The sequence below is a fragment of the Trichoplax adhaerens genome, genomic scaffold (assembly GCF_000150275.1).
Source record: "Trichoplax adhaerens TRIADscaffold_7 genomic scaffold, whole genome shotgun sequence".
NCBI lineage: Eukaryota > Metazoa > Placozoa > Uniplacotomia > Trichoplacea > Trichoplacidae > Trichoplax > Trichoplax adhaerens.
In genome coordinates, this window is record NW_002060949.1 from 2,447,792 (window position 1) to 2,472,697 (window position 24,906).

Here is a 24,906-nt window from a genome sequence, read left to right on the forward strand (position 1 = left end):
TTAAAGCACTTTTGTTCTGGTTTGACCGGTTTTAGCCATGATGCTGAGCTGGCGACTGGAGTAGAATGCGGCCCATTGAATCAAGCGTTTTCTATACGGTACACCATTTCTCCGAGTAGTGAGCAAGTAAGCAGTATATGCCACTTGAATAGAATTGATCCGAGACATTTCTGTCAATAATAATTTGCTGAATGTCTCAAGTGATCTAGTTATTATTATTATGATTCATCTGATGTGAGATGTTGATGAATTAAGCCGATTTAGTCCAGTGTACGATTGGTTATTGGCTGTAAAACAGTCTACAGTACAGTATATTTTGGAGGAACTAGACTTCACTATTGTAAAGTAGAGTACAGTACTGTACATACTCTACAGTGCGCTGTACTTGGCATGATATCATTACTGAGCAAGTAATTGCATAAAGTAGACACTATATCATTGTCAGTTACGAATATTTGGATTCAATAAAGAAGATATTCCATTTTTTAGATCATGGCAGCGGTGTAACATAATGCGTTCAATTCTTTTTTGTATGCCATTTTTGAATCAGTAAACAATGACGTCATAGCTTATACTGTAATTCTCCAAAAAGCACTGTGGACCACCCAAAAATTACTGTAAAATGGCTGCCTCAGTAAAAATAACGGTCCGCCATTCAAACGATTATTTTACTATCTATTGGCATAGTACAGTACTGTACTGTACGCTCATGTTATGATGAGAATCTATCTTCGTAGATATCCTTCTATGGGTATATAGAAATACTATACAGGAATTTCAACGGAATTCAACTTTGATTTTTTAACGAAGGGGAGACATCGAAAATAATCAGATTGTACTGTAGAGTTGACACTCAGTACTGTACAGTGTACAGTACAGTACTCTGCACCTGTGCTTCGGTCCTTTTATACAGTACAGTACTGTACAGTACGTACAGTACCATAGATGGACTGCTAGGAAAATACTGTACTGTACCAGTTTTTCTTCTCCAGCAGTCTATGACTACTAATTTCTGACCCTCTCCTGTTGGGATAAAATACTGCACGGGGACTTCTCGACCGTATTTACTTCCCTCTACTCTTTCCTGTATTTTAATCAGGGCTCCGAACAATGATATTGTCCATTGTGCTCAAGCTGTTCATCCTAATATAATATTAATGAAATCCTGTATTTAAAATGCTCATAGTAGAGATAAAAAAAAAAAAAGGAAAATTTGTTGACTAGTTCTTGCAACTATCATACAGTACAGTACTGTATAGTGAGCGATGGACATCAAAAATTGGGTAGAAATTTGAAACGGGCAAAATATTTAGTCAAGTGCAGGATACTGGTATGTATGGTACTAATCCAGAAGTAAGGTTGTACCTCGTACCAGTTATCATCATTCGATTCGACTCAAAATACTGCAGTTGGAGAAGTTTCTTCTATCGATCATCAATTTGCCCTAACACAGCCGCCAAGGATCGCCATCAGGCGTTTCTTCAATATCCATGGCGGTACACTACGCAGAATTGTTAATCGATATCATATGTTTTTAATAGATAATTCTGATTGGCCAGATGATTGAAAAATTAAGATGGGCCCATTGCATTATACAGTACTTCACTACAAATCTCTTCTATTAATAATAAGGTTCATTAATTCCGATACAGTGCAAGGGCAAGCTCTTGCAAGAAGAGAGTAATAACAATTCCGTGATAAAGTTATTATTAATGATACTATTATCAATGATATACATGCTATTATTGATCTGATACAGTGCTAGGGCAAGCTCTTACAAAGAAGAGAGTAACAATTCCATGATAAAGCTATTAATGATATACATGCTATTATTATAATTATAATTATTGATCTTATACAGTGCTATCACTGCTAAGGCAAGCTCTTACAAAACTGCTATGGCAAGCTCTTACAAGAAAGAGAGTAATAATTACATAATAAAGCTATTAATAATAAATAAATCCATTAAATGAATTGTTACTTGAATGATAGAATGAGATAGAATGATACAGTACACTGTACAGTACGTAGTACAATATTAATTAGGAAGAGGACTAATTGTAATATTGATATAGAAGTATAAACTCATCTGGTTTTTTAATTCAGTAATACCCTAAACATTATCCACTGTCCAGTATAGTGTACTGTACAGTACAGTTCAGTAGCTAATCATCCTAATTTAATTTAATAGAAGACTTGCATAGCGTGATTGGAAAGTTACTGTACGGAGTCAATAGTAAATAGGCGTACACTAGTAGTCAAATGATGACAATATTGATTGTTATTGATAACATACTTTAGAAATTACACAGTTCGACCTCTATTTTATTGGATCGCTGCTCTAACTAGGCCTTTACATTTATCAGCCAAATACGTTATACGAAGCGAGGGGGTATTCAACAAAGTGAGGAAATAATTCCAATCATGAAATCGGAAAATTCTAAACTTCTTGTCGATTTCTTGGTGACACTCGTGACTGGCTTTTGTATTTTATTCATTCAAACATTGGCTACTCCTAGTCATCGTGGGTTTTTCTGCAATGATGATTCTATTAAATATCCATACAAGCCTCATAGTACTGTGCCCAATATAGTTTTAATCCTTATGGACATTCTCTATCCTACGATTATGGTAAGTTTGTATCTAGATAAACTTGACGTACAGTTCATCCAGTATACTGTGTTGAACGAGTAGTTCGTTATTCTCCCTTCCCCTGGTTCCCCCAATTTATCGGAAAATATCGATGACCAAATCGTCATCGCTAGCTAGATAAGCTTAATCTTAAGCCGAAATTGTTTCTCTTTTAAAAATTAAAGTTGCTCATTTATCTGATAACGAAAAAGTATTCATACATTTTATACAATAAAAATCATTGAAATAAAGCCTACCATTCTATCAAGTGTCTATCAGTATAAAGATAGACCTTTCTCTTCTTTTTTATTCTCAGTTTTACCTATGCGTAATAGTAATTAATTATCCAGATCAAACAGTGTTGTGCAATCTTTCTCAATTATACTGGTTCTAAAACTATTTTGCAATGTTTATGAATTGTTTTGAATTACTTGTACAGTACTCTTACTGTATTTCATCAAGCTGTAGGATTAGTGTTCTATCTTGTGCATAGTAATGTAGTCGTCGGGGAAAAATTATATTCTATTGCAAACAATACATGAAAATACAGTACGTGAGAAAGTATGGCAGGCTATAAAATAGTTGAATATTCTGAAGAGTACAGTATCGACTTATTGTTACAACGGTTGTTCCAGTAGAAAGCTGTATACGATTCATTTTTATCAAATTGGTGGAAAGTAAATAAATACAACTGAATGATCGAATTGGCATCACGCCTTTTAAAGTTGGATAGAAGTCGAATCTGGATTTTGTTGTTTATTTTCACCTTGTGTTGCAATTTGTGGAAAAGTAGCGGCGATGCGGTTTAAATGATACAGTAAATGCATGTGTATCTCGAGGATATTATAATGCACGTATGTGTTAGTGTTATCTCTAAAAACGAGAAAAAGGGACTGTCACACTCATTGCCGCTCCGCTACCACGTATAAACTAATCTTTATTCTTATCCTCTAGGAGATTTGTATGATTCATAAGTGTATCTGTTGATAGATCCGAACCGAAATAAAACTAATCATAGACAGTCATACAACTACTCTTGAAAATGTATGAGACAAGTAGACTAACACCATACATGTGGTACCAAACAAACTGTAAACCGTAACAGTTAGTAAAGCACAAATGATGTCAGAAATTGACCTTTCTACATTAAATTAAATTTTTAGCAGTATTACAAGCGTTACTTGATGTCACTTCAAAGACTACACATTTCGGAATTGTACCAAGATGTAAAATTGTTACAGAAATGTTGTTTAATATCAATAGCCAGCCGTGGGGCAGACGATACAATCAAAAGTATCAGGATTTATCTACTTTACTACAATGTTAATCTGTCGTTAGTTTAGCAATTGTTTTAATTTATTTCACTTTTCAAATACGTAACACAACAGGATAAAATTGGACTACTGTTTTTATTCAACGTAGCAAAAACTAACATTACAACACATTTCAGTAATTGAGTAGTATTGCAACTTTCTGCAATGCTACGTAGTAAGATACGTAATTTCTCTAATAATAGAATTGCAAATAAAATAATTTTCCATTACGGTAGGGATACGAGTATAACTTAAACCATTGATCCGTTAACTTTGTAAATTCCCCTTTTTTTTCATATTTCAGTATTTATCAATACGGTACTGAAAATGTAAATACAGTTAGCACAGTATGTGAAGACTGTACCAATATAATTGGACCGGATATTACAGCATAGTTACCCATAACAATACAATTAATGATTTCATTTTTAAGGCTTTTCACAATTTTAAGCAGCAAGCCTTTATTAATTAATTATTAATACTTGTTTTATCATTTTATAACATTCTCTTCTGTTAATACATAATTATTACTTATGATTATCATTAGATTCTTACCTTCGAAACGCTTAAAAATAAATTCCCCACAAATTCAATGCCTGGTAACCCTCTCTCGGGACAATATCGATTTACGCGATATACTTGGAACCTGATCTTAAGCATGCTGTTTGGTTTGGCTACCACTTTCGTTTTAACTGATTCCGCCAAGTTTCTTGTAGGCAGTTTACGCCCAAACTTTTTGGCTCTTTGTCAGCCGGATTTTAGCAAAATTAACTGTAGTGTAGGTTATGTCACTCAATATACTTGCTTGGGAACTCAAACTAGACAAATAAAAGATGCTCGGTAAGCAATGCTTTTAGTCTTTTGCGTACACTTGATAGATTTTTTCTCAGAATCGAGTAGTACAGTATACTGTACAGTAAGTAGATGCGTATACGCACCAGTTTACATTAAACGCACAATACTATGGTCATAGGGATGTAAGTAAACTATAGGTCTTAAATATACACCACACCCACTATACCATACTATATACAGTATATATATCTTATTAATTTATCATTGAATTATTTCGCTTATGTTATAAAATCATATTGATCTGTTAGATTATCATTTCCGTCTGGTCACGCATCCACTAGTGCTTATGCTATGGTATTCAGTGCGGTAAGTTTTGTACAAAATGCCTTTCTTGAGTATTACTCAACAGGCAACAGTACATGCTAAATCTAGTGCCAAACTGAAATTTAGAGATAGTAATCGCTGATAGCCTACGAACATAACTCCATCTAATCGATATGGTGCAAACTTTCAGATTTACCTAGAATCTGTTTGGAAGTGGAAAAATTTAACGGCTCTCAAGGGTCTTTTGCAAGGAATATCCCTCTTATTGACTTGGTTATGCGGGTTATCCCGTGTTCATGATTATCGCCATCGATGGATTGATGTACTGACTGGTTTTATTCTTGGTATATCTATTGCATTTTTCACGGTAAATACGTGATTTGTAGATTACATGCCATAACAATACAGAATGCAGTAAACTAGAGTCAAAGTGTGATTATAGTATAATACTAGTCCTCAATACGGTTGCTAGGTCATCGTCTTGTTTACTTTCTAATACATTGTATGCTAGACAGTATAATATTTATAGCGGTATATACTGTACATTGTATTAGTGGCTGTTAACAATTACGTTTTATAACGAACGATGTGCATTATAGCCTTTAGGTATAACGTAGTTTGCAGGTAAATTAATATCTAGAATACCGTTTTTTAACTCGTAGGCATTTAAGGCTTTAAATCTGTTGCGTGATAGTCTTTAGGTATAACGTAGTTTTTCAGGTGACTAACTATCTGAAATACTTCTTCTTAAATCGCAGGCAATGAAGATTTGCAATTTAAATCTGTTCGAAAACAATGGTGAAAAAAATAAGACTGAAGTTGATGCTATTACTTTCGTTGAAAGTAACCCTGTAGATTTAGAACGAAAACAAGCAAGAACCTTTGCCGATGATAACGATGAAAGACCAATCTAGTTAGACTAAGAGAAACAGCTACGTTAGATGTCGTTTCTCTATATTAAATCTTAAAATCTAAATACAAAGAGTCGAGTACTTGCTATCTCATTAATGCCTCCGATATGATAACAGATATAGCAATACAATAACTTTTTCGCTCAACCATGTAATTACTTTTATTAATTGTACCTGGAATATTTATCTTAGCGGAGGTAAAAATTGATGCAAAGTTACATAGTTATAATGTAGGCATGTTTATTCCATTGCTTTAATAAAATTGTAATCTACGTAAATAGTTGTTCTGAAATCTTGTTCACTAAAATGCATAGTCGTATGCAAGGCTATAAGATCATACTAAAATAAATAAAAAATAGGTAGCAATTTTACAGTTACAGTAGCACAATTACGAAATTTCAAAGATAGTCTCTTTGAATATAACTTTAGATCACAATTAGCTCTTTGTTGGAATATATCAATATCGAAATATGCAAGATTCGTCTAAATGAAATGGCTGTGTTGTGGATAAAACTGTTGTGTTCTATTCTTTGTTATCAGAATTTTTTCTCATTGCTCTTTTTTCCTCTAGCATTTTTTGCCTAAGCTCTTTCATACCAATATAACTACCAGGCAATTTCTAAAAATACCAATAACTAGTTTAATTATTTAGAAATAATATTGTTGAAATAAAAGAATTTCAATAGTACTAATAGATGAGATAGAATATTGATTATTACCCGTCCTTCTTCTCCCAATTCATAAATCTTAGCCTGTAAGATATCGAAACAACGTATCAATTTGTTTTAATGCAGTATCTTCAGCATAGAACAAAACTAATTATTTTGATAATGAAATTTGTTACTATATCTGAAAGTTAGCGAAAAACAAGTTATACGCGCAGCTACCATAATACAAATAATATCAATACTAATTAAAATGTGCAATAAATTGAAACATCTCTATGTATTTAATAGCTTCATTTTCAAACGTTAACCGAATACTAGAAGATTAGAAGTAATTGATGTACATTGTACAGATGCATAGTATATGATTCAAAACTGAGACGTGCTAAATTGATTGTTATTTCCTACTACGTATGTACCTTAGTTGAAGAAATAATAGTACACAAATTTCTATCTTTGTATGTTAAAAAATAATTTTATAAGCTTCTGGCATCAATCCGAACTATAATGGTTAGTATCCACTCATGCTGCATTAAAATTTAGTCTATGATAATTGCATGCTGTGCAATGAAATTTCTACAGCTGAATTGGCCTTAAATTATGTTTTACAGTATAATATTTAATACGTGCACTTTAAATTTCATTCTCACAAATTTACCCGTTTATTTTCTACCCATTTTTCATACCAATCAGGTTTATTAAAATAGTAGAATATAGCAACAGGGAAGAAGACATAAATAGTCATCTGTAAAATAAAAAGCAACAAATTACATAAGTATCATATAGATGCTTTAAAATTTTTAAACTGGTTTTTACCAACTTCGTAAACTACCTTACATAATAGCTTACGTTATAATCTAGAATCAATCGAAGACTTTCTACCTCCTATAAATTTACTATAGCGCTTTTCTTGGTGATACAATTATTTCAAAATTAAGGGAATACAACATTACCCGAAACAAGCTTTATCTTACTATGTTTATAGCGTTAATTAGATTTTCTCTCAGAATAATGTTTCACTTTATTACGTATGCAAGATTTGTAGTTAAAAGCTATTTACATTTTACTATCTCCTGTACTAGAGATTGTCTATCGAATGTTTCAAAATATTAAATTAATACCGATATATAAAAGTATAAATCGTATGATTTTGAACACTATACAGTAGATCCGGCAATTATAAAGTGATAACATAGGTTTTTAGAATAATTTATGAGCATGATCAGTCGAATATTATGTATGATTTAGACGGAATAAGAGGTAGAGCATGGATTTGTGGTCTAAACTGGAATTTAGCAACGAGAAATGAAACGCATACTAGACGGTATTATTACTGCAAAGAAGTTATACGCGTATATAGATTACTATTGATTTGCACGATTTCCTAGAAGTGATATTGCAGCTAAGCGCCTGGGCTGTAGGATTTGCAATTTCTTCTGCTTAGGATTATTCTAATTTAGAAATACGAGTATACACTGCACTGGCCTACGTATCTCCAGCTTTTAGCTTTCTATAACGCATACTCAAAGACATTAACGCCAGTTGGATACCTAAAAGCCTTGACTGAACTCTTATCTTAACATCATAAATACTGCACATGTAAGACTAGTTTGATCATTGGTAAATTGCTTTCTCATGAAGTCACTGGCAGATCAATGTGTATCCTAACTAGCCACATGATTTGGTCCCTAAATGCACTTAAGAACTAAATTTATTCTGTTGTACTCTACACGCACTAATGGAAAGTGTACGAAATTCACCGGCTGATATCATACCGTCAATACTATGTCCCTTGCCAAATACTGTGTAAGGATCTCTAGTCCATACTTTTCCAAAATCTACTTACTATATATATATAAGGATATACCATGATGGTTTATAGTGCTGCAAGTAATCAATGTAGCATTACAGTATAATGGAAGGGTTTACTTACGCGAAATAGCTCAATCTTGTTTCCCATATTAATCTTGGTTCGATCTTCAGATAAGCTGTGCAAATTCTGATTCAGTTGCTTTTAGCCATGTACGCTTAATCTATTTTAAATTTAATTTTAGTTTAGTTTTATTGTATCTTGCAAAGCAATCACTCACAGTAATTTATAAATGGTCGATGTGGTTCTTCGGATGGCCTGGTGTACTGTCTGTACTTGACTTCAGAAAGGGACAGGACGCCACGAGAATAGGACAATCTGCTGTATTGCACGCCTGCACCGGCTGTATCGGTACCTCAGTATGGTACAGTATAGTATATCATTACGACGAACTGCACCGTACTACGGCTGCTATGGTGATAAAAGGTGATGTTGATATTGATGCAGATTTGAGCTTATGATGAATTATTATTTATTTTTATTAGGCAATAATTTCATTAATTTCAAAAATCAGCTGTTTTAAAAGTTTTCATATATATATATATATACTTTAGTTCAGGTTCTAGAGGTATGGCATTCTACAGTCTTGCATGCATATCGAATACAGAGCGCATTTTTATTCCATATTACTGTACTGTATATATTTATAACGGCACTTCGCAAATAAACCATGATGTTCCATAACTTACATTTATAAAGTAATTTCATTTTGTATTTACTTAACTTAACTTATACTATCGCTACAAGATATTGCATTAATAGACCAGTGTAATGTAAGAGGTCCTGTATGTTTACGGACATATGATAGATAAACCTTCAGTGAGATCAGTGACATACGAGTGTACAGTACTGTACACTTGAGGTATTTGCGCAAAGAAGAACTTATTTATTGAGACAGAAGTGACCACGAGGAAGTTCTAGACAGGAGCAAGATTGCCTAGATAACGTTCACAGGCAAACAAGGAGATAATGAACGAAGGAATGATCAGTTACAGAAATGTACCCATACTTATAGTACATACGCACAGTATGTGTAGTACGATATTAATAATACAACACTGTACTGGGAACTATTTCGGAGTGAATAAGAAGGAAGATACAAAACGCTGCTATGAACTCTAAAAGTTATATCGTAGTTATAATTCAACACGTAATATTACAATTAGTATTTTATTAAAACATATATCCTTTAACGATCAAGTACGCGTACAATACTTGAAACTTAACAAAGCGATTTACGACGAATGTGTGTTAAAATAAGCTAGCACAGTAGAAGGATTTCTTGCGAATCCAGTCTTTACTTAGACTTTATCTTATCCGATGCAGATCGAAGCATAACTACAATATTCATTGACTTTCTACGTGTATGATAGATTACTAGCCAGACAACGAGAATAAATTGTAAGTGAGGGTTAAGAACATTTACTGTAAAGTGTCTCACTAGTATTTCATAATATAACAGATACGTACTGTATGCAGTAGTATATAATCGTATCTGTCTGTATCGGATCAGGCAGTGGTATCATCTTGATCCCCCAAAATTAGCGCTAATTTCATATAATGTAGTCAGAAGGTAGCTAGACTATTGATTACGGCATGATTTAAAAGTTTTATCAGGGTAAAGATAGGGCATAGCGCATCAGCATGGTTTATAGTTGAGGCTAATCTGGTAGCTTTGGTACAGAACTGCATGATCGTATAGGGATACAGCTGTACAATTATAAACGTACGAGTATATATGTCACGGTCCATCGGTAAAAATTTTTATAGTTTTCATGAATAGTGATAAAAATCGAAATTTTGAAAAAATGTATGGAATACATTTTTCGTAGCGTAGATATAGAACCAGCCCTATTACTTTTTGAATGGGTCTTGTATATATAGCTCTGTCAAAATTGGTTAAATTAAATGATATGAGCGGATAATGATCTAGTGCCTCAGGATTTTAAGTTTGTGTTTATTTCATCAAATATCGATTTATGTCTTTATAGTAGCATTATCAAATTGCATATGCCCGCAGGAAGAATCGATAATGCAACAATGGTAGTAAGCAGAATCTATATATCCGTTACAAAAATTGCTATAAAAAATTGACATAAATGATTTTACAAGATATTTTGCAGTGATTCTCAGCAGAGTTATGTTAATTTTTCAATTACTTGCTTTCGGTAGTTTATGTTAACTAGTGAAGAAAGGAATAACGAGTAAAAAGTGATAAAATCAATTACAGCCATTTATAAAGCTATAAGAGATTTCGTTACCACTGTTTTTGAGATACCTTGTGGGCAATAAGATTTAAATCACATTTTTTTAAGGCTTCAATTAATTCGCCCTTCTTTGATGATGGCGCCGCATCTAACCACGCATCTCTCCAGGATAGTAACATTGACGTTCTTGCTTCAAGAATATTTCCACGATTATTTTCCTCACAATCAATTATCTGTGATTCTGTTAAGTGGAGCCTTCTTCCAAGCATTTTCCATTTCTTACCCAAGTTTTTAGCAACAAACTGAATACAGTTTAACCAGTCTAGATGACAAAATTTCAGATTAGTTTAATCCAAGGCTTGAAAATTAATTTAAAATTCTTTTGTATTATGTTACATAATTGAGAGCAGAAAGTACTGTACTGTAACGATATGGTGTCAATTGTATATTGCATATGAAATTGATCGGTCTATGCTGTCAGATTATACATGGTGGTACACAGTAATATTACGCCTTTTAACGACATGAAGTATTTTATGAAGACTCGCACAGTAAAATCATACAAAGAGACTCAACCTGATAATGATGCCATGAGGACCAGAGATTTATATACATACGAGTAATGGAATACATAATATACAATATATCATTAGTCAGTATAGTATCACTTGGCGATTTATTCAATATAGCATGTAGTTGACAATAGAATAAATGTCATAGTACGGTAGAAATCCATTGATCATTAACATATACAGTATACTGTACTCTTACAGTAATATAGTAGATACATTTAATAGCGTTAGCAATTTAATATTCTCAATTATCTTGGCTAAAATGCTTTGGTAGATTCCATGTTTCAATTTAACTTCGTCTGACTCGCAATAAAATAAATGATATAACAATCTAAAATGTCATAGCATATCTTAAGTGTTATAAATATCCCATCGGCATATCAATAAGAGAAACGAACTAGATAAGGGCATACCGTTACTAAGTACTAGTTAAGCCTCTAAATTCTATTTATTTACGATGGTATTTCATTTTTGTGAAGGTAGAAACAAGTACTGGAAATGTAAATATTGCTACAAAATACAGTAATTTTATGTAGGATTGATCCGTTATTGGAGTCAATGATAATAATAATATTAATTTTAGGCACTGAGCAACTGTATTGCGCCACTATCGTCAGTGAGCTGGCTAACACTAGTAAATGCATTATACCGTACCGTCTTCATTCCATTCATCCTCTCCGGCGATGAGATCGGCTGTCATCTTCTGTTGCTGCCCATCCTTTTGTAGTTGGTAAGCTGTTTCTAATTTTTTTGCTAAGATATTTGCTGTAGTTTCAATACTTTGCAATGCGTCAATAAAAATACGAAAAATGTTGCTATCTGGGCATTTCATAACAATCGTTAGAATATAAGTATTTTTGTCATTCTGTGTTGAACATTTTTTCAATTCTTCCAAATCGTCGATAGCTAGTATTCTTTTTTGGATTAATCTATTGCTCATATGTTCTGGTGGCATTGATTTTATTAATTCCGTCCATACATCAGTTACTGCGTTCTTTTGATATTTGTCCATTGTCGATGTTCGTGTTTTGATAGGTGCTAGTGAGATCACTTTGCTTCGGGTTGTTTGGTCTGTAGCTATAGGTATACCCGGTATATACCACCTGAACGGTTATGGATAAGTTTTCCACCTTTAATGTATAACCTAATTGTCAAAGTTGTAGCACTATATCAATTTTTACGTAATTCTTGATTTAAGGTTAAGGTATAATTGCGCCTGTATATCGCGTCGCTACAATTGCTTGATAAATACAGTACATATCATATAGGATAAGCGCCAATTTATGTGTCTATACTGTATAGTGTATAGTATGCGCGTACGTACATGGAGATTAATCTGTTAACTTATGAGAGCTTTGTGAAATTGCCGAAATGTTAATTTTATTAACGTGACTGAATATCATTTGAAATAGCTAACGAGCATTTATTTGATCTAATGATCTTAATTTGGCGCGTTGTGCAATTATATTGATTCTCTTGTGTCTGTAATCAGTTTCATAGCAACAGCTGTCTAATAAGTACACATTCATATGTAATCAACTTTGAACAGTCTCTAACCTTACAACGACTACAGGGTCTTTGGTATTTTACCTTAGTGGTTTCTCAGCCTGAGTTATGTTGGTGGTTACTGGCGTTTAATGTTGGACAAAATACTTTACCAACTGTTGCTCTACTCTGATGAGTCTGATTGCGATTGTCTGTACAAAAAATGTCTGCATGTCTGTACGTTCTGTTGTACTGTATCTGTAGACTAATACAAATACTTAATGCTGAGGTACAATGGTACAGTACAGTACAGTACAGTGGATTACTACTGTAAATGTATGTACTGTACACTGAAAGGTTCATCTGTGAGTTTCATCATAAAACACCAATCAGACGGACTTCGGAGTGACACTTAAACAGAAAAGACTGGACAGCGGGACAGTGTACAAAAAATGTCTGCATGTCTGTACGTTCTGTTGTACAGTACTGTAGACTAATACAAATACAGTACAGTACTTAATGCTGAGGTAGTGTACTGTACAGTACAATGGTACAACAGTACAGTACAGTACTGTACACTGTACAGTACAGTGTACTGTACACTCACTCTACTAGAGTGTACAGTACAGTATAGTGGACTACTACTGTAAATGTATGTACTGTACTGTACATGTAGACTGACCATGCCTGTTAGTCTGTTATTACTGTTCAAAGGTTCATCTATGAGTTTCATCGTAAAACACCAATCGGACGGACTTCGGAATGACACTTAAACAGACAAGACGGGACAGTGGGACAGTGCACCTATTGACTACCAGTACTAGTCACTTACTAACAGTCACCAGGAGTACTGAATGAGTGAACGAGCGACGAAATCATGACGTCAATTCTAAATTTAAAATGGAAATCTGATGATGGATGAAAATAGAATGGTTGTATTCATCAATCAGTTCAAAAATAAGAAATAAGGAATGAGGCAAAGATAAACAACCTTAGTATATTTTCCGAAGAGCAACTTGAAATGGGAATAAAATGCCATTACTTGTACTTGGTACCTCGTCGATGGGATATTGTACTGTACTGCTGTCATGGAACAGGATGGAATAAATTAATTTAATTAATGAATTTGTGAACCGCTAGATTTTACTGTTGTACACTATGTTGGTGACACAAGCGCCAGGTATCGTTTCAGTACTGTTACTCTCATACTGTAAATGATCGATATTGTAGAGTCTGTGCGTGTGCCCGCAGCGTTGACCCCCTGCGATTCACGCGATACCGATGGTACGGTAATACTGTAGGACTGTACAGTACTGTATATTAAAGTGGTACTGTCTCACAATATTCAGCATCACGATCTGGCAAATTGACGTTGAATTGTTGGCTAGTTTAGGCAAAATTGGAGAGGTAATCGGTAGCATAGAATTAGAATTATTATTGACAAGTAGTGTTGCTGTACTTACTAGTCAAGTGTAATCGGACTTGAGTGGAGTCAAGATTGCTGTAATAGTACTGGATATTTCTCTGAAGTGGAGAGAAAGCTAGACGTTATCACATCTTATGTCAGTTCTCGTCTTGGTAAAATAGGCGGATAGTGCTTTTGCCAACGACCATTTTACTTTTCCCCCCCATTGTAAGCAAATTTATTTTGGCTGATTTACACAGTGATTACTAAAATCTTGAATTCATTTCAACGATGTCGAGGAGCGGTTTTGGACGTGGCTTTGATGGTAGTGTCGGTATGGCCGATATTGGTAGCGATGCCAATGTTAACACTATTACCAGGAATGTTCAGAAAATCAATCAGAACATGTCCGCAATCGAGAAAATGTTATCCAAAATTGGCACATCTCAAGATGGACAACGCTTTCGCGATAATATGGAAAAACTGGAAAGAGATAGTAGTGACTTAATTAAAGAGACCAATAAAAGTTTAAGACAACTCAATGCTTCAGCTGCCTATGATAGTGACCGGATGAAGAAGGCCCAAGTAGATCGATTAAGCAGCGAATTTGCTCAATCTTTGACCAACTACCAAAAGATAGCCAAAAGAATAGCAGAAGCACAACGTGAAAATGTTGAAAAGATCAGGGCCAGTAGTTTTGGACATAGTACAGAGCCATTAATTGATACCGGCGCCAACCAGCCCTATTCGGAATATGCACCTTCTGGAAATTATCCTGGTAATTCATCATTTCAAATGCAGGCTGAAGATGCTGTCGATTTAGAAATGATTGAAGAACGTGAAAAATCCATTAAGCAGTTAGAAAGTGATATTGTTGATGTCAATGAAATTTTTAAAGATTTAGCTACCATGGTACACGATCAAGGGGAGGTAATTGATTCTATCGAAGCTAACGTTGAAAGCGCTGGAATGAATGTTACCGAGGCTAACACACAATTACAAGCTGCTGTTAAGTATCAAAAGAAATCACGAAAGAAGTTGATTTGTATCGTAGTCTTATTGCTTATTGTTGCCGCAATAGTTGGTATTATCATTTGGCAAACGGTACCTAAGCCAAAGACCAAGCCTTGAAGATGCACTTATTTTCATTTCATGCCCGGGTAATTTGGGCCAGCAAATTATAATTCATGGTTAATTTTCATGTGCACAATAGAGAGATTTATCTTACTTTAAACATTGTACAGTCAGTATATTAAGAAGAAACGCAATTATGATGTAGTAGTTAGGCTTGGGATCTAAATTGCCGAGTGTGTGCTGTAATATACATTTATATATAAAATCACGGCGCTACAGTAATAGGAGCACAAACCAATATATATCGATACGAGTATGTATTTGCGTGTTTACATAGATTACAATAGTAAGATTTACGTAAATTTTATAGTAATTTAATGCCGACCAATCAACTAAGTCACGTATATTAGCTGTAGTAACTGATTGATAGCCTTGGTGTAGTTAAATTTATTCATTAAAACTATGCTGTACATAAGTTGTAGGAATTATATCTTCCGTTATAATCCAGTATTCACAATTGCTGTTTGTTGGCGTTAATGGTGATAGTTTTATTACTTGATATTGCATTAAAATTAAAATTAACCACATTTTTGCTGCTGTAAAGCGCAAATATTAATTATTTTGCTGTCCAGATATCTGATTCTACTTCCTTGTAACATTCTAGCCACTTATATTATTAAAAATATAAATTAAATTGGAGATATAAGACTTTTTATGATAAGTCATGGACGATTAAGGTACAATCATACGTTTAGTAAACATAATATTGTACTATATGTCGAATATAACGTTAGCATTAGACAGCTTTACTGTTGAGCGCTTGAGTCAAAAGCGAATTTTTTACACGAATCCGATTTGAGTGATCGTTAACATCGTTATTGCACTTGCATGTAGCCTTTTCTTTAACATTGTTTTGAGGTAGGTAGGTAGGTGGGTATGGTAAACGTGGATACGTGATTCTATTACTACCGTACAGCACAATGCTAAGCCATTTTGCATTTGAAATCATTACTGAGGCCAAAATAGGATTGACGCCCGCAAATAGTACTAAATACAGTGGGGAAGAAAATATTGTGGTATAATGTTGTAGTTCAAGGTACCGAATCATTCAAATGATTTACGCAAGATTAGAAAAGGAAAATCATTTCTGTTAGCTACACAATATTCTAATAGTACTTTATAATCGCTGAGTCAATCAAATACCACAAATTACGGATCGATGATAGTTGCAATATGAGAGAAAAAGTCAGTTATTGGATTATTCATCTACATTTTATTCTCTGAAAGTGCTCAACTGTTTTAGCAATATCTATAAATTTGTGTATTAGAACGTCACTACTTAAGCATACAGAATAGAACTATCTCAGTTTTTTTAGCTGTAATTTTTCGAAAGCATTGCATTACTCCGCTTTCAAACTACTACAGTAAAAAAGCAGCGTAACCAGACATTCCGGTTATATCAAAATCATCTTCGCATAACACGAAGAGTTATGACTAACACTGCTAAATGCAATAAGGCGTCAAGTTATGAATATAAAACGATCCATTACATCACATTTTTGGCACCATATTGCCAAGTAAGCAGTTTTAATTAACATTATTTAATGAATATTATTAGCATGTAGATAAATGAATTGTTTTAACAGCTCATATGCTTTTTCCTTATTAATAGATGTAATACTAAACAAAGTTCAAGATCTAGCCAGGTATAGTTATGCAAGCATGAAGAGCAAGATAGAAAGTTAGTAGAGTTTACAAAAGTTCTATACTCTATACTAAAAAACTGTCATGAATATAACTTATTTGACGCTACTGAGACATATAATTTCTCCGTTCGTAATTTAATATTATTTCAGATCTTTGTTGCATAATTTACATGTTGAAAAATGAATAGCAACGTTAGCTTCAAGCAATTTTAGACTAGGTTTTCAAACTTTGGAGGCTTTTTCTTAATTTTATTTCCAACAGCAGATTTGCTAAGCAGGTAGTTTATTTCCCATACCAGACTTGCTAACCTGTTGGCATATTAGGGTAATATCAATTTAATATATCAACACTCCAATGCAACATTATACTACCAGCGGTAAGTGAAATGGATTTTACAAACGAGTACAAACATACAGACCTGAATGATACCAATGATTACACCAAACAGTCCAATAGCACTACCAAAAATTTCCACGATAAGTACCTGTTACATTTGTGTATAAATATCGTGAGTACTACGACACACGGATTATGCTATGTATAAATCGTGTATCAAACCTTGACGAAAAGGGACGCGTTCTGAGCATCAGCTAAGGCAGCACCGCTAATAAGAAAATTTATGAATAATTAGGTACATAGCTATTAAAAGCTTATTACAATGTCATTATGTCCTACTTTGATAAGTAAATTAATAATACAGTGATTATTAACTGACCTTCCTACGATACCGACACAAATACCACAGGCTAAATTCGATAATCCAACCGTTAAACCAGCAGCAAATATGGAGTAGCCTAATAAAGTAAATGTTTAGTTACGATAGTATAAGAAAGCACTAAAAATTATTTCAAGCCAAATTCACGTTCGAATTTTGCTAGTCCTCCATTGTAATAACGTGCTTACCTCCAAAATAATTTTGCCTTAAGATAGCACTTGAACCTGTAGTATCATAGGGCTATATAGGGGTGCGAAAAAATGTGCATTGAGTAAATTATGATATAATTGTCAGAAACAAGTCAACTTAGTTAACGAAATAACTTACAGCGATATTATTGCTCAAGACGATAGCCATAATGATTCCGTAAATGGCAACAGCTTCACAGAAGATGATACTACAAATATATAAGTGTTTTGCCAAATTACACATTCTATCCTGTGATGGATGATTTGAGAAAGTATATGTCTTGTTGGATCTTATAAGTTGCATAATACATAAATACTTACCTGACAAGATTCTTAGTCTTGATACGAGGAGCTTTGACACCGCCACCTACGATCGAAGAACCTGTTGCAAAGATACCCCTATGGTAACATGGAAAGGTGATAACCTATGTTAGATACTCCCATATTCGAACTAGCCGTAACATATAGTAGCTTCAAATTAATATGAAAAATTGTATTGGAAGTTGACAGAATTTTAACGTGGCAAATCTTGATTATCAACTTTCAGTTATGTACTTCATACGAGGAGGGTGAGCACTAAATAAAGTTTTTCTACTTATTAACTATGGTTAGTAAATAGCACAGGCCTAGCATATCGAAGTACGAGTTTTTTAATTCTAATTCTACAATATACTGATAGTAAGACTCATCGATAAATTCTATAGTTAAAAGAAAGAAAGCTAACATAGTACATTTCAAATAGCAGTGTTTTAATGCAGAAAAGTAACGGTAGATAATTGACTAATAAAGAATACAAGATGATGCAACCTACCATGCAGCGCCAACAACAGATAATGAGATGGCAAGACCAATCCCAAGATCAGCCCACATAAATGGTGAAGTAGATTCAAAAAACCTAGAAGTAGATGGCCAGAAAAAGTTCTGTGAATTTATTGATATTAAGCGCATTTTTGAATTCTTAAAAGTTGGTGCATTTCAAAAAAATATTTCATATCCCCTTAATTTACGCCAATTTATAAGTATCATTAAGCTTCAGAACGTCAGAAGAAGTCATCAAAATAGAAGTTATCGTAAATATTAATAAGTGCCGTCCTGTCTTCAAATGGTTTTAAAAGTTACAAAGATTGAGTAAAAGCTGTGCATTAGTAATTTATCTGAGGGGATAGAATGGGATTATCATGGTAGAAACTTTGTTACACTATTGATAGAACTATTTTGAATGGTATAGTGAATATATACTACAAATACTGTTGAGTACTTTAGTTGTAGCGGCAGGTCATCCGTATGTACGAGTACTACAGTATACTATATTACACTGGTATTATAATTTCAGTCTCTTTATAAAATAGTAATTGAGATCTTTTGGATATAAGATTACATAGAACTTTCTAAAATTACAAATACAGTCGATCAATTTATCTTGCCAGTTAATTCGTCTATGCGTATGTAAGTCTGTGATGTTAACATATGTTATCCGCTAGCTCGTATGATGGCGGCGTGGTTGTTCTAATCGATATACGCTGCTACCACTGTAATCAATCGTATAACGGAAGCCAACATTCATCGATAATTATTACGATATTGGACTAAGAGGGAAATCATTTTATAAATGATTTACTCCATGCCAAATTCTATGTGTATAAGCATATGTTATCGAAGAATCGAGTCGGTATAGAATAACTTCCAAGTGAATTATCAGTTTTGGAAACATGGTCAAGCTTGGGCGACGTACTGCAATAGCGACTGCAAAAGTAATCAGTTCCCTTGTACTTACCATCCTATATCAAAACGGTAGCCAAGACCAGATAGAATGTAGTATAACCCTATTTATATTCATAACGATAGAAAATAGTTACTTTATTCCATCAAGATACAGAAGCAAGAAAAGCATTACGGTTGATGACATTAGAAATATGCGAGTGCCATATTGGTTGCAAATACAATATACATGGTATTACTATAGCAAGAAGCGTCTTTCAAGGTGGCTATTTTATCGACATATTCATACTTTAATCGTCATTTTCTACAAGTTAAGATAGGTTAGTTACTTACCAACTATTAAAATTGCCAGATAGAAGATAATGTAAAGCACAAAATGATATTTATTCGTGTAATAGGCCATTTTATTTCACGATACGCTTACTACAACTACCGATCCAAAGACTTGTTTTACGACGGCAAGCCCTTCCTTTCATCGAGTGATACACTACAATTTTTATGTCTCGGTAGACTTGTACTTTACCGTAGCGCATACACATCCTCTCTATCCGCGTGTCTGTCGCTCGGTTGATAATATAATATCATATCCTACAGTAGACTTTTCAGTACAGTACTGCATCTCTAATGCAATACTGTACAGTACAACCAGACGGAGATGTCACGCACGTATGACTTCACTCCACTGCAAAGGGTACAGTACTATCATACTGTACAGTACAGTACCATGATGCTTGGACTGTACTGTACTGTACAGTACTGTACTGTACTGTATGTCTAGGGGGGTCTTGATTCATAAAATGTGAGAGTCACATGATAGAAACGCTTCATTGTACCAAGCATATGCGCCTATTGTATCGTACTGTACAGTACAGTACAGTACTGTACTGTACTGTCGAGTGCAGTACTGTACACTGTACACTGTACGGTACCGTATGTAGTACCTGTCTGTTCGGCGCGGACAGGTCCGCAATCTCCGCCATCCGTGCTCATCTCTCATCACTCTGCTACGGTTTTTGCCTTTTTTTGGGTACAGTATATTATTTTTATTTCTATGGCAGGGGACTTGCACGTGATGGCAGCAAATCCTTTGAAAAAACTAGGCTACTACTAGGCATACTACATCAACGATAAACTATACAATGTACTCTCAGCAGAGTACAATCATGTGACGATGACAGCGTATAGAAGTCTGTACAGTACAGTACAGTACGGATGGTATCACTGATACTCCACATACCGTTAGCTAGTTATTAATTAATGTACTGGGCTGTACTGTCAACTTAACTGATGTTATCCACGCTAATCATAGTAATTACCCGATTTAATTATACAGAATAGTATTTGTTTGTTAATAATTATACAGTAGGTTACAGTTAAATACTTTAATTTACTGTTAGTTTTATTTTGTCAATCGGTACTGTTTGCTATATACTGTGCGGTACTGCCAGCAAGTAATAGCTTCAACACTGTGGAGATACATCGGTATTGAGATTCTGGTATAGGAAGAATAACAATTATATCTGAACTAGTTATAGTTAAGTAGCCGTCAGTCAATTAATCGTTGACGTAGTTGTTAACGTTTAAAAAAAAAAAAAAAATCATTGACCGTAACACGCTTGTACTAGTGTATAATAGAATAATACAGAACTAAGTAGACGAATCATTCCCATTCTAGAACACACTATATCATACAGTGCTTTGCAGCTAGAAAATATTGTTAATTGCAAATATCTACTGGTAGTTATCGACTTAAAAGCGTTTTGTAAAGCGAGCTTCATCTACAGTACAGTACACAGTTATTTTAAAAATCATCATGGCTGAAGAAGTCTCTGCAAAACCCAAGTCTTCCTATAGCAGCTATACTGCTTTCTTCTTTTTAGTCAATTATATCCTTGGTACTGGATTTCTTGGCATCCCGTATGTTATGTACCACAGTGGGATAATTTCTTGCACATTTACGTTGATGGTAATAACCGTCTTTAACTGCTTCGGAGCTCTGTGGATAATTGAAAGTATGGCTAGAGCTTATGTAAGTCTTGTCAATATAGACTACTTTATATGTATCGGATGAAATTAGCATTACGCCTTACGTATTCGCAGGTGGTACTACAAATTGATTAGCGATGATGATTGAGGTATATGTGTATGCTATTAGTATTCGCAAGTGGTACTATAAATTTATTAGCGATGATGATTGAGGTATATGTGTATGCTTTTAGCTAACAGCAATAAGGATCACATATTATGATTTTAACATGATTCATACGCTTAGATAAATCTTTTCCATTGAATTTACTTCTAAGCGAATAAGATATGAGCGTATTGTAGAGCTCACATAATATTGAAAACATCAAGGAGTAAATCAGAGAGTGATTACAGCTTGCATAGAGGAGTCTTTATTCTAATTTTAACCTATTATGAGCGTATTGTAGAGCTCACATAACATTGAAAATATCAAGGAGTAAATCAGAGCGTGATAACAGCTTGCATACAGGAGTCTTTATTCTAATTTTAACCCATTCTATTTATAAGGCACTCGAAAAGCACTCTGAAGAAGATTCAAGTAGAAGATTAATCGATGATGAAAAACCGAATTATTCTACAATCGATTCGAAATTATCAAACGACGTTAGAAGTTTAAGTTTCTTATCAAGAAGAAAGTTCGAAATAACTGAGCTATGCGGCTGCTTTTTTGGAAAGAATGTAAAGTTACTATGCTTACTCATCGTCTACGTACAAATTACCTTAGCATCATGGTCTTTCACCACAGTTGCTGCTAGTACATGGTCTTCAAATATCCCTTTCGGTAATACTACCACTCTACGTCAGTGTACACCGGAAGATTTCGCAGATAATGTAATTCCAACAGAATTGGGATGTTTAAATAGCTATCGATTATGTGTTGGCATTTATGGTGTTTTGGTAATAATATTGAGCTGCTTAGAATTAACCGAACAGAAAATTATCCAGATAATAATGGGACTTTTAAGATTTTTTGTAGTAACTTTCATGTGTATCAATTCTCTATATGCATACGCTGTAGCTCATGGCAATAGTCATTCAGTTGGCAACTCGGTAGATATTGGTCAAATGAACAATCTTCCAGACTATAACACAACGTTAAGTAATGCAAATCCAGTTTTTTATAGCTTTGAAGGTTGGCTACAGGCTATACCAATATTTGTTTATGCTGAACTAATGCATTTAGGATTACCATCTATGCTTGAGCCAGTAGCCGATAAAAGAAATTTACACCGTCTCATAGTTGGCGTTTTTTGCATAATGGGTTTCATTTATATATTTATCGGTATTACAATATCAATCCGATTCCAAGGAAGTGTAGCTCAAATTGCAACATTAAATTGGATTCAATTTAGCAAAGAAGGAAATCCTACTTCACTTCGAGTAATGTCTTATATTGTTATTTTCTTCCCATCTCTTGACGTCTTATCTGCCTTTCCTTTAAGTGCAATAGCACTGTCAAATAATATTTACGCTGCTTTAACTGGCTACGACACAACAGAATTGGAAGCAGTTTCTCATTCACGAATGAAGCAAATTGTACTTCGACTATTTGTAAGCGTTGTACCGATAACATGTGCATTCTTTGTTGAAAGTTTAGTCACAATTCTACGCTGGGCCGGTCTCCTTGGTTTCTTCGTTTGCTACTTCATGCCTATTGGACTTCAGTTTTTTTCTCGTCGTATGTATAGGCTTAAATTTGTCGATAACTGGAGTGCCCGTTATCAGGCAAGTACGGAAGAAGTTGTTGAAGAAAATCAAGTAGAACACACTAACTTAGTGTACAATAAGCCTATGGATACGCCCTACTCGTCATGGTTTAGTGGAAAGAAAACTCTTTTCGTCACTTTAATATATGCTTTAACGGCTTTTGGTTTCACTATTGCCGGTATCGTGATGTCATCAGGTGGTTCTAGCCACGCCAATAGAACTCATCTAGATATGACGGATATTGACTATGGCTATTAGAATACTGACCCGACCGTGAACGTTTCAATTAGATTTTTAATTGTTGCGAAAAGGTTTTTCGAGATTTTAGAAATATTTTAGCTATACGCATATATTAGATTATAAGTTCTGATCTGAAAACTTTACTTGTTATTGCTGCGTTTTCCCTGTATTTATAAGAGTACTATGAATTAGCTGTTTAAGTGTGTGATTTCTAGCTGGTTCGAATGATAAATTACAATAGAATTATATGTTTGCTGTACGTTCAAAAGTAATTCAAAAATGTAAGGAAACTCAATTGCCTCAATGTATATGCGTATGCAAAGACTGAATTTTACCACTGACTTCATACCACTGGTGTAGATATTGCGTGCAACATGAGCATGATACTATAGTAGAACAAGATAAAAGTTTACAAGTCAAATTTTACAGTCAACATGAATTAAATTTTTTTATTTTATTTCATAATTTTTCTACGTCTACTAAATCGTTTATGAATGAATCTGAAACATTATAATAAAAAATATAATTTTTTTTCTTACATAATGTGTTGCATATGTATACGCATTAGATAGCTAGAAAGTAATTACTTGAAATAAGGATATTTATTCTGCAATAATATATATAATATAATGAACAATTATATTATTAACAGTCTATAGCTATTCAATACCCACAAATCTTTATAATACTTAGTAAATTACCAGTTTAAATGAACGGGAACATAATCTGCACTAAGCAATATATTAAAAGAAAATTCACAGCTTGATTATCTTAAGTACTCCTGAGCGTAAAATCAAGTCGTTTATTGCTTTGACTAATACGCATACATGTGCATATTATGGAATTAGTACGAAAATTTGTACTCTATCATCTAGCTGTTAAGAGGCTTTCACTGGCACCTGAAAGCCCGAAACCCTTACAACAAAGTCCTTGCCAAATTCATGTAAATGATTATGTTACTCACTCAGTCCTTGATTTTAGCTAGTTCCAATACCCGTACAACAGTAATTTGAGCAGTCTAGGATGCAAACTATTTTTATAAGCTTCAATCGATACCGTGCTGTTAACGTTTATGGGTTACTCAGTTCTAAAATATCCTAGTTCTATAGTCTCTAATCCCAACAGTAAGTAGCTGTACAAAGCAAGGAGATGAATGATAATTATTCAAATAAATTACAGATGCGGTATTTATTCTATAAGAAAGTTTACATTCAGCTGTTAAGATTTTTACCCCTTCTCAGCATGCTTACAAAGAGTCTAGACAATATTAATGTCAAAGCATGCCGATACTTTGATTTTAGTCGGGGTTTTGCGCCACATACCCTTGCCAAGACAATTTAAGCCAAGTTTACA

The 24,906-nt window shown here is 34.0% G+C and overlaps 5 protein-coding genes across 5 annotated transcripts; 3 read left to right on the forward strand and 2 right to left on the reverse strand.

Moving 5' to 3' along the window:
* Nucleotides 1-1,332: 1,332 nt before the first annotated feature.
* TRIADDRAFT_64077 (expressed hypothetical protein) lies at nucleotides 1,333-5,977 on the forward strand (the record flags this gene model as incomplete). Its single annotated transcript, XM_002113984.1, has 6 exons — nucleotides 1,333-1,353; nucleotides 2,350-2,631; nucleotides 4,492-4,784; nucleotides 5,048-5,105; nucleotides 5,254-5,430; nucleotides 5,822-5,977. The coding sequence occupies 6 exons, from the start codon at nucleotides 1,333-1,335 to the stop codon at nucleotides 5,975-5,977; spliced, it is 987 nt and encodes a 328-aa protein (XP_002114020.1).
* Nucleotides 5,978-10,766: 4,789 nt separating this feature from the next.
* Nucleotides 10,767-12,300, reverse strand: TRIADDRAFT_58059 (uncharacterized protein; the record flags this gene model as incomplete). Its single annotated transcript, XM_002114311.1, has 2 exons — nucleotides 10,767-11,038; nucleotides 11,943-12,300. The coding sequence occupies 2 exons, from the start codon at nucleotides 12,298-12,300 to the stop codon at nucleotides 10,767-10,769; spliced, it is 630 nt and encodes a 209-aa protein (XP_002114347.1).
* Nucleotides 12,301-14,469: 2,169 nt separating this feature from the next.
* TRIADDRAFT_66403 (syntaxin) lies at nucleotides 14,470-15,309 on the forward strand (the record flags this gene model as incomplete). Its single annotated transcript, XM_002113985.1, has 1 exon — nucleotides 14,470-15,309. The coding sequence occupies one exon, from the start codon at nucleotides 14,470-14,472 to the stop codon at nucleotides 15,307-15,309; it is 840 nt and encodes a 279-aa protein (XP_002114021.1).
* Nucleotides 15,310-17,098: 1,789 nt separating this feature from the next.
* TRIADDRAFT_64078 (expressed hypothetical protein) lies at nucleotides 17,099-20,571 on the reverse strand (the record flags this gene model as incomplete). The annotated part of the gene is made up of 10 exons (XM_002114312.1): nucleotides 17,099-17,267; nucleotides 17,378-17,443; nucleotides 17,518-17,563; nucleotides 17,675-17,753; nucleotides 17,863-17,914; nucleotides 18,002-18,071; nucleotides 18,184-18,261; nucleotides 18,674-18,757; nucleotides 19,637-19,685; nucleotides 20,523-20,571. 10 exons carry the CDS (start codon nucleotides 20,569-20,571, stop codon nucleotides 17,229-17,231), a joined length of 612 nt encoding a protein of 203 aa, XP_002114348.1. The 3' UTR covers nucleotides 17,099-17,228.
* Nucleotides 20,572-21,394: 823 nt separating this feature from the next.
* On the forward strand, nucleotides 21,395-23,571 carry TRIADDRAFT_58062 (uncharacterized protein; the record flags this gene model as incomplete). Its single annotated transcript, XM_002113986.1, has 2 exons — nucleotides 21,395-21,610; nucleotides 22,114-23,571. 2 exons carry the CDS (start codon nucleotides 21,395-21,397, stop codon nucleotides 23,569-23,571), a joined length of 1,674 nt encoding a protein of 557 aa, XP_002114022.1.
* Between the last annotated feature and the right edge of the window lie 1,335 nt (nucleotides 23,572-24,906).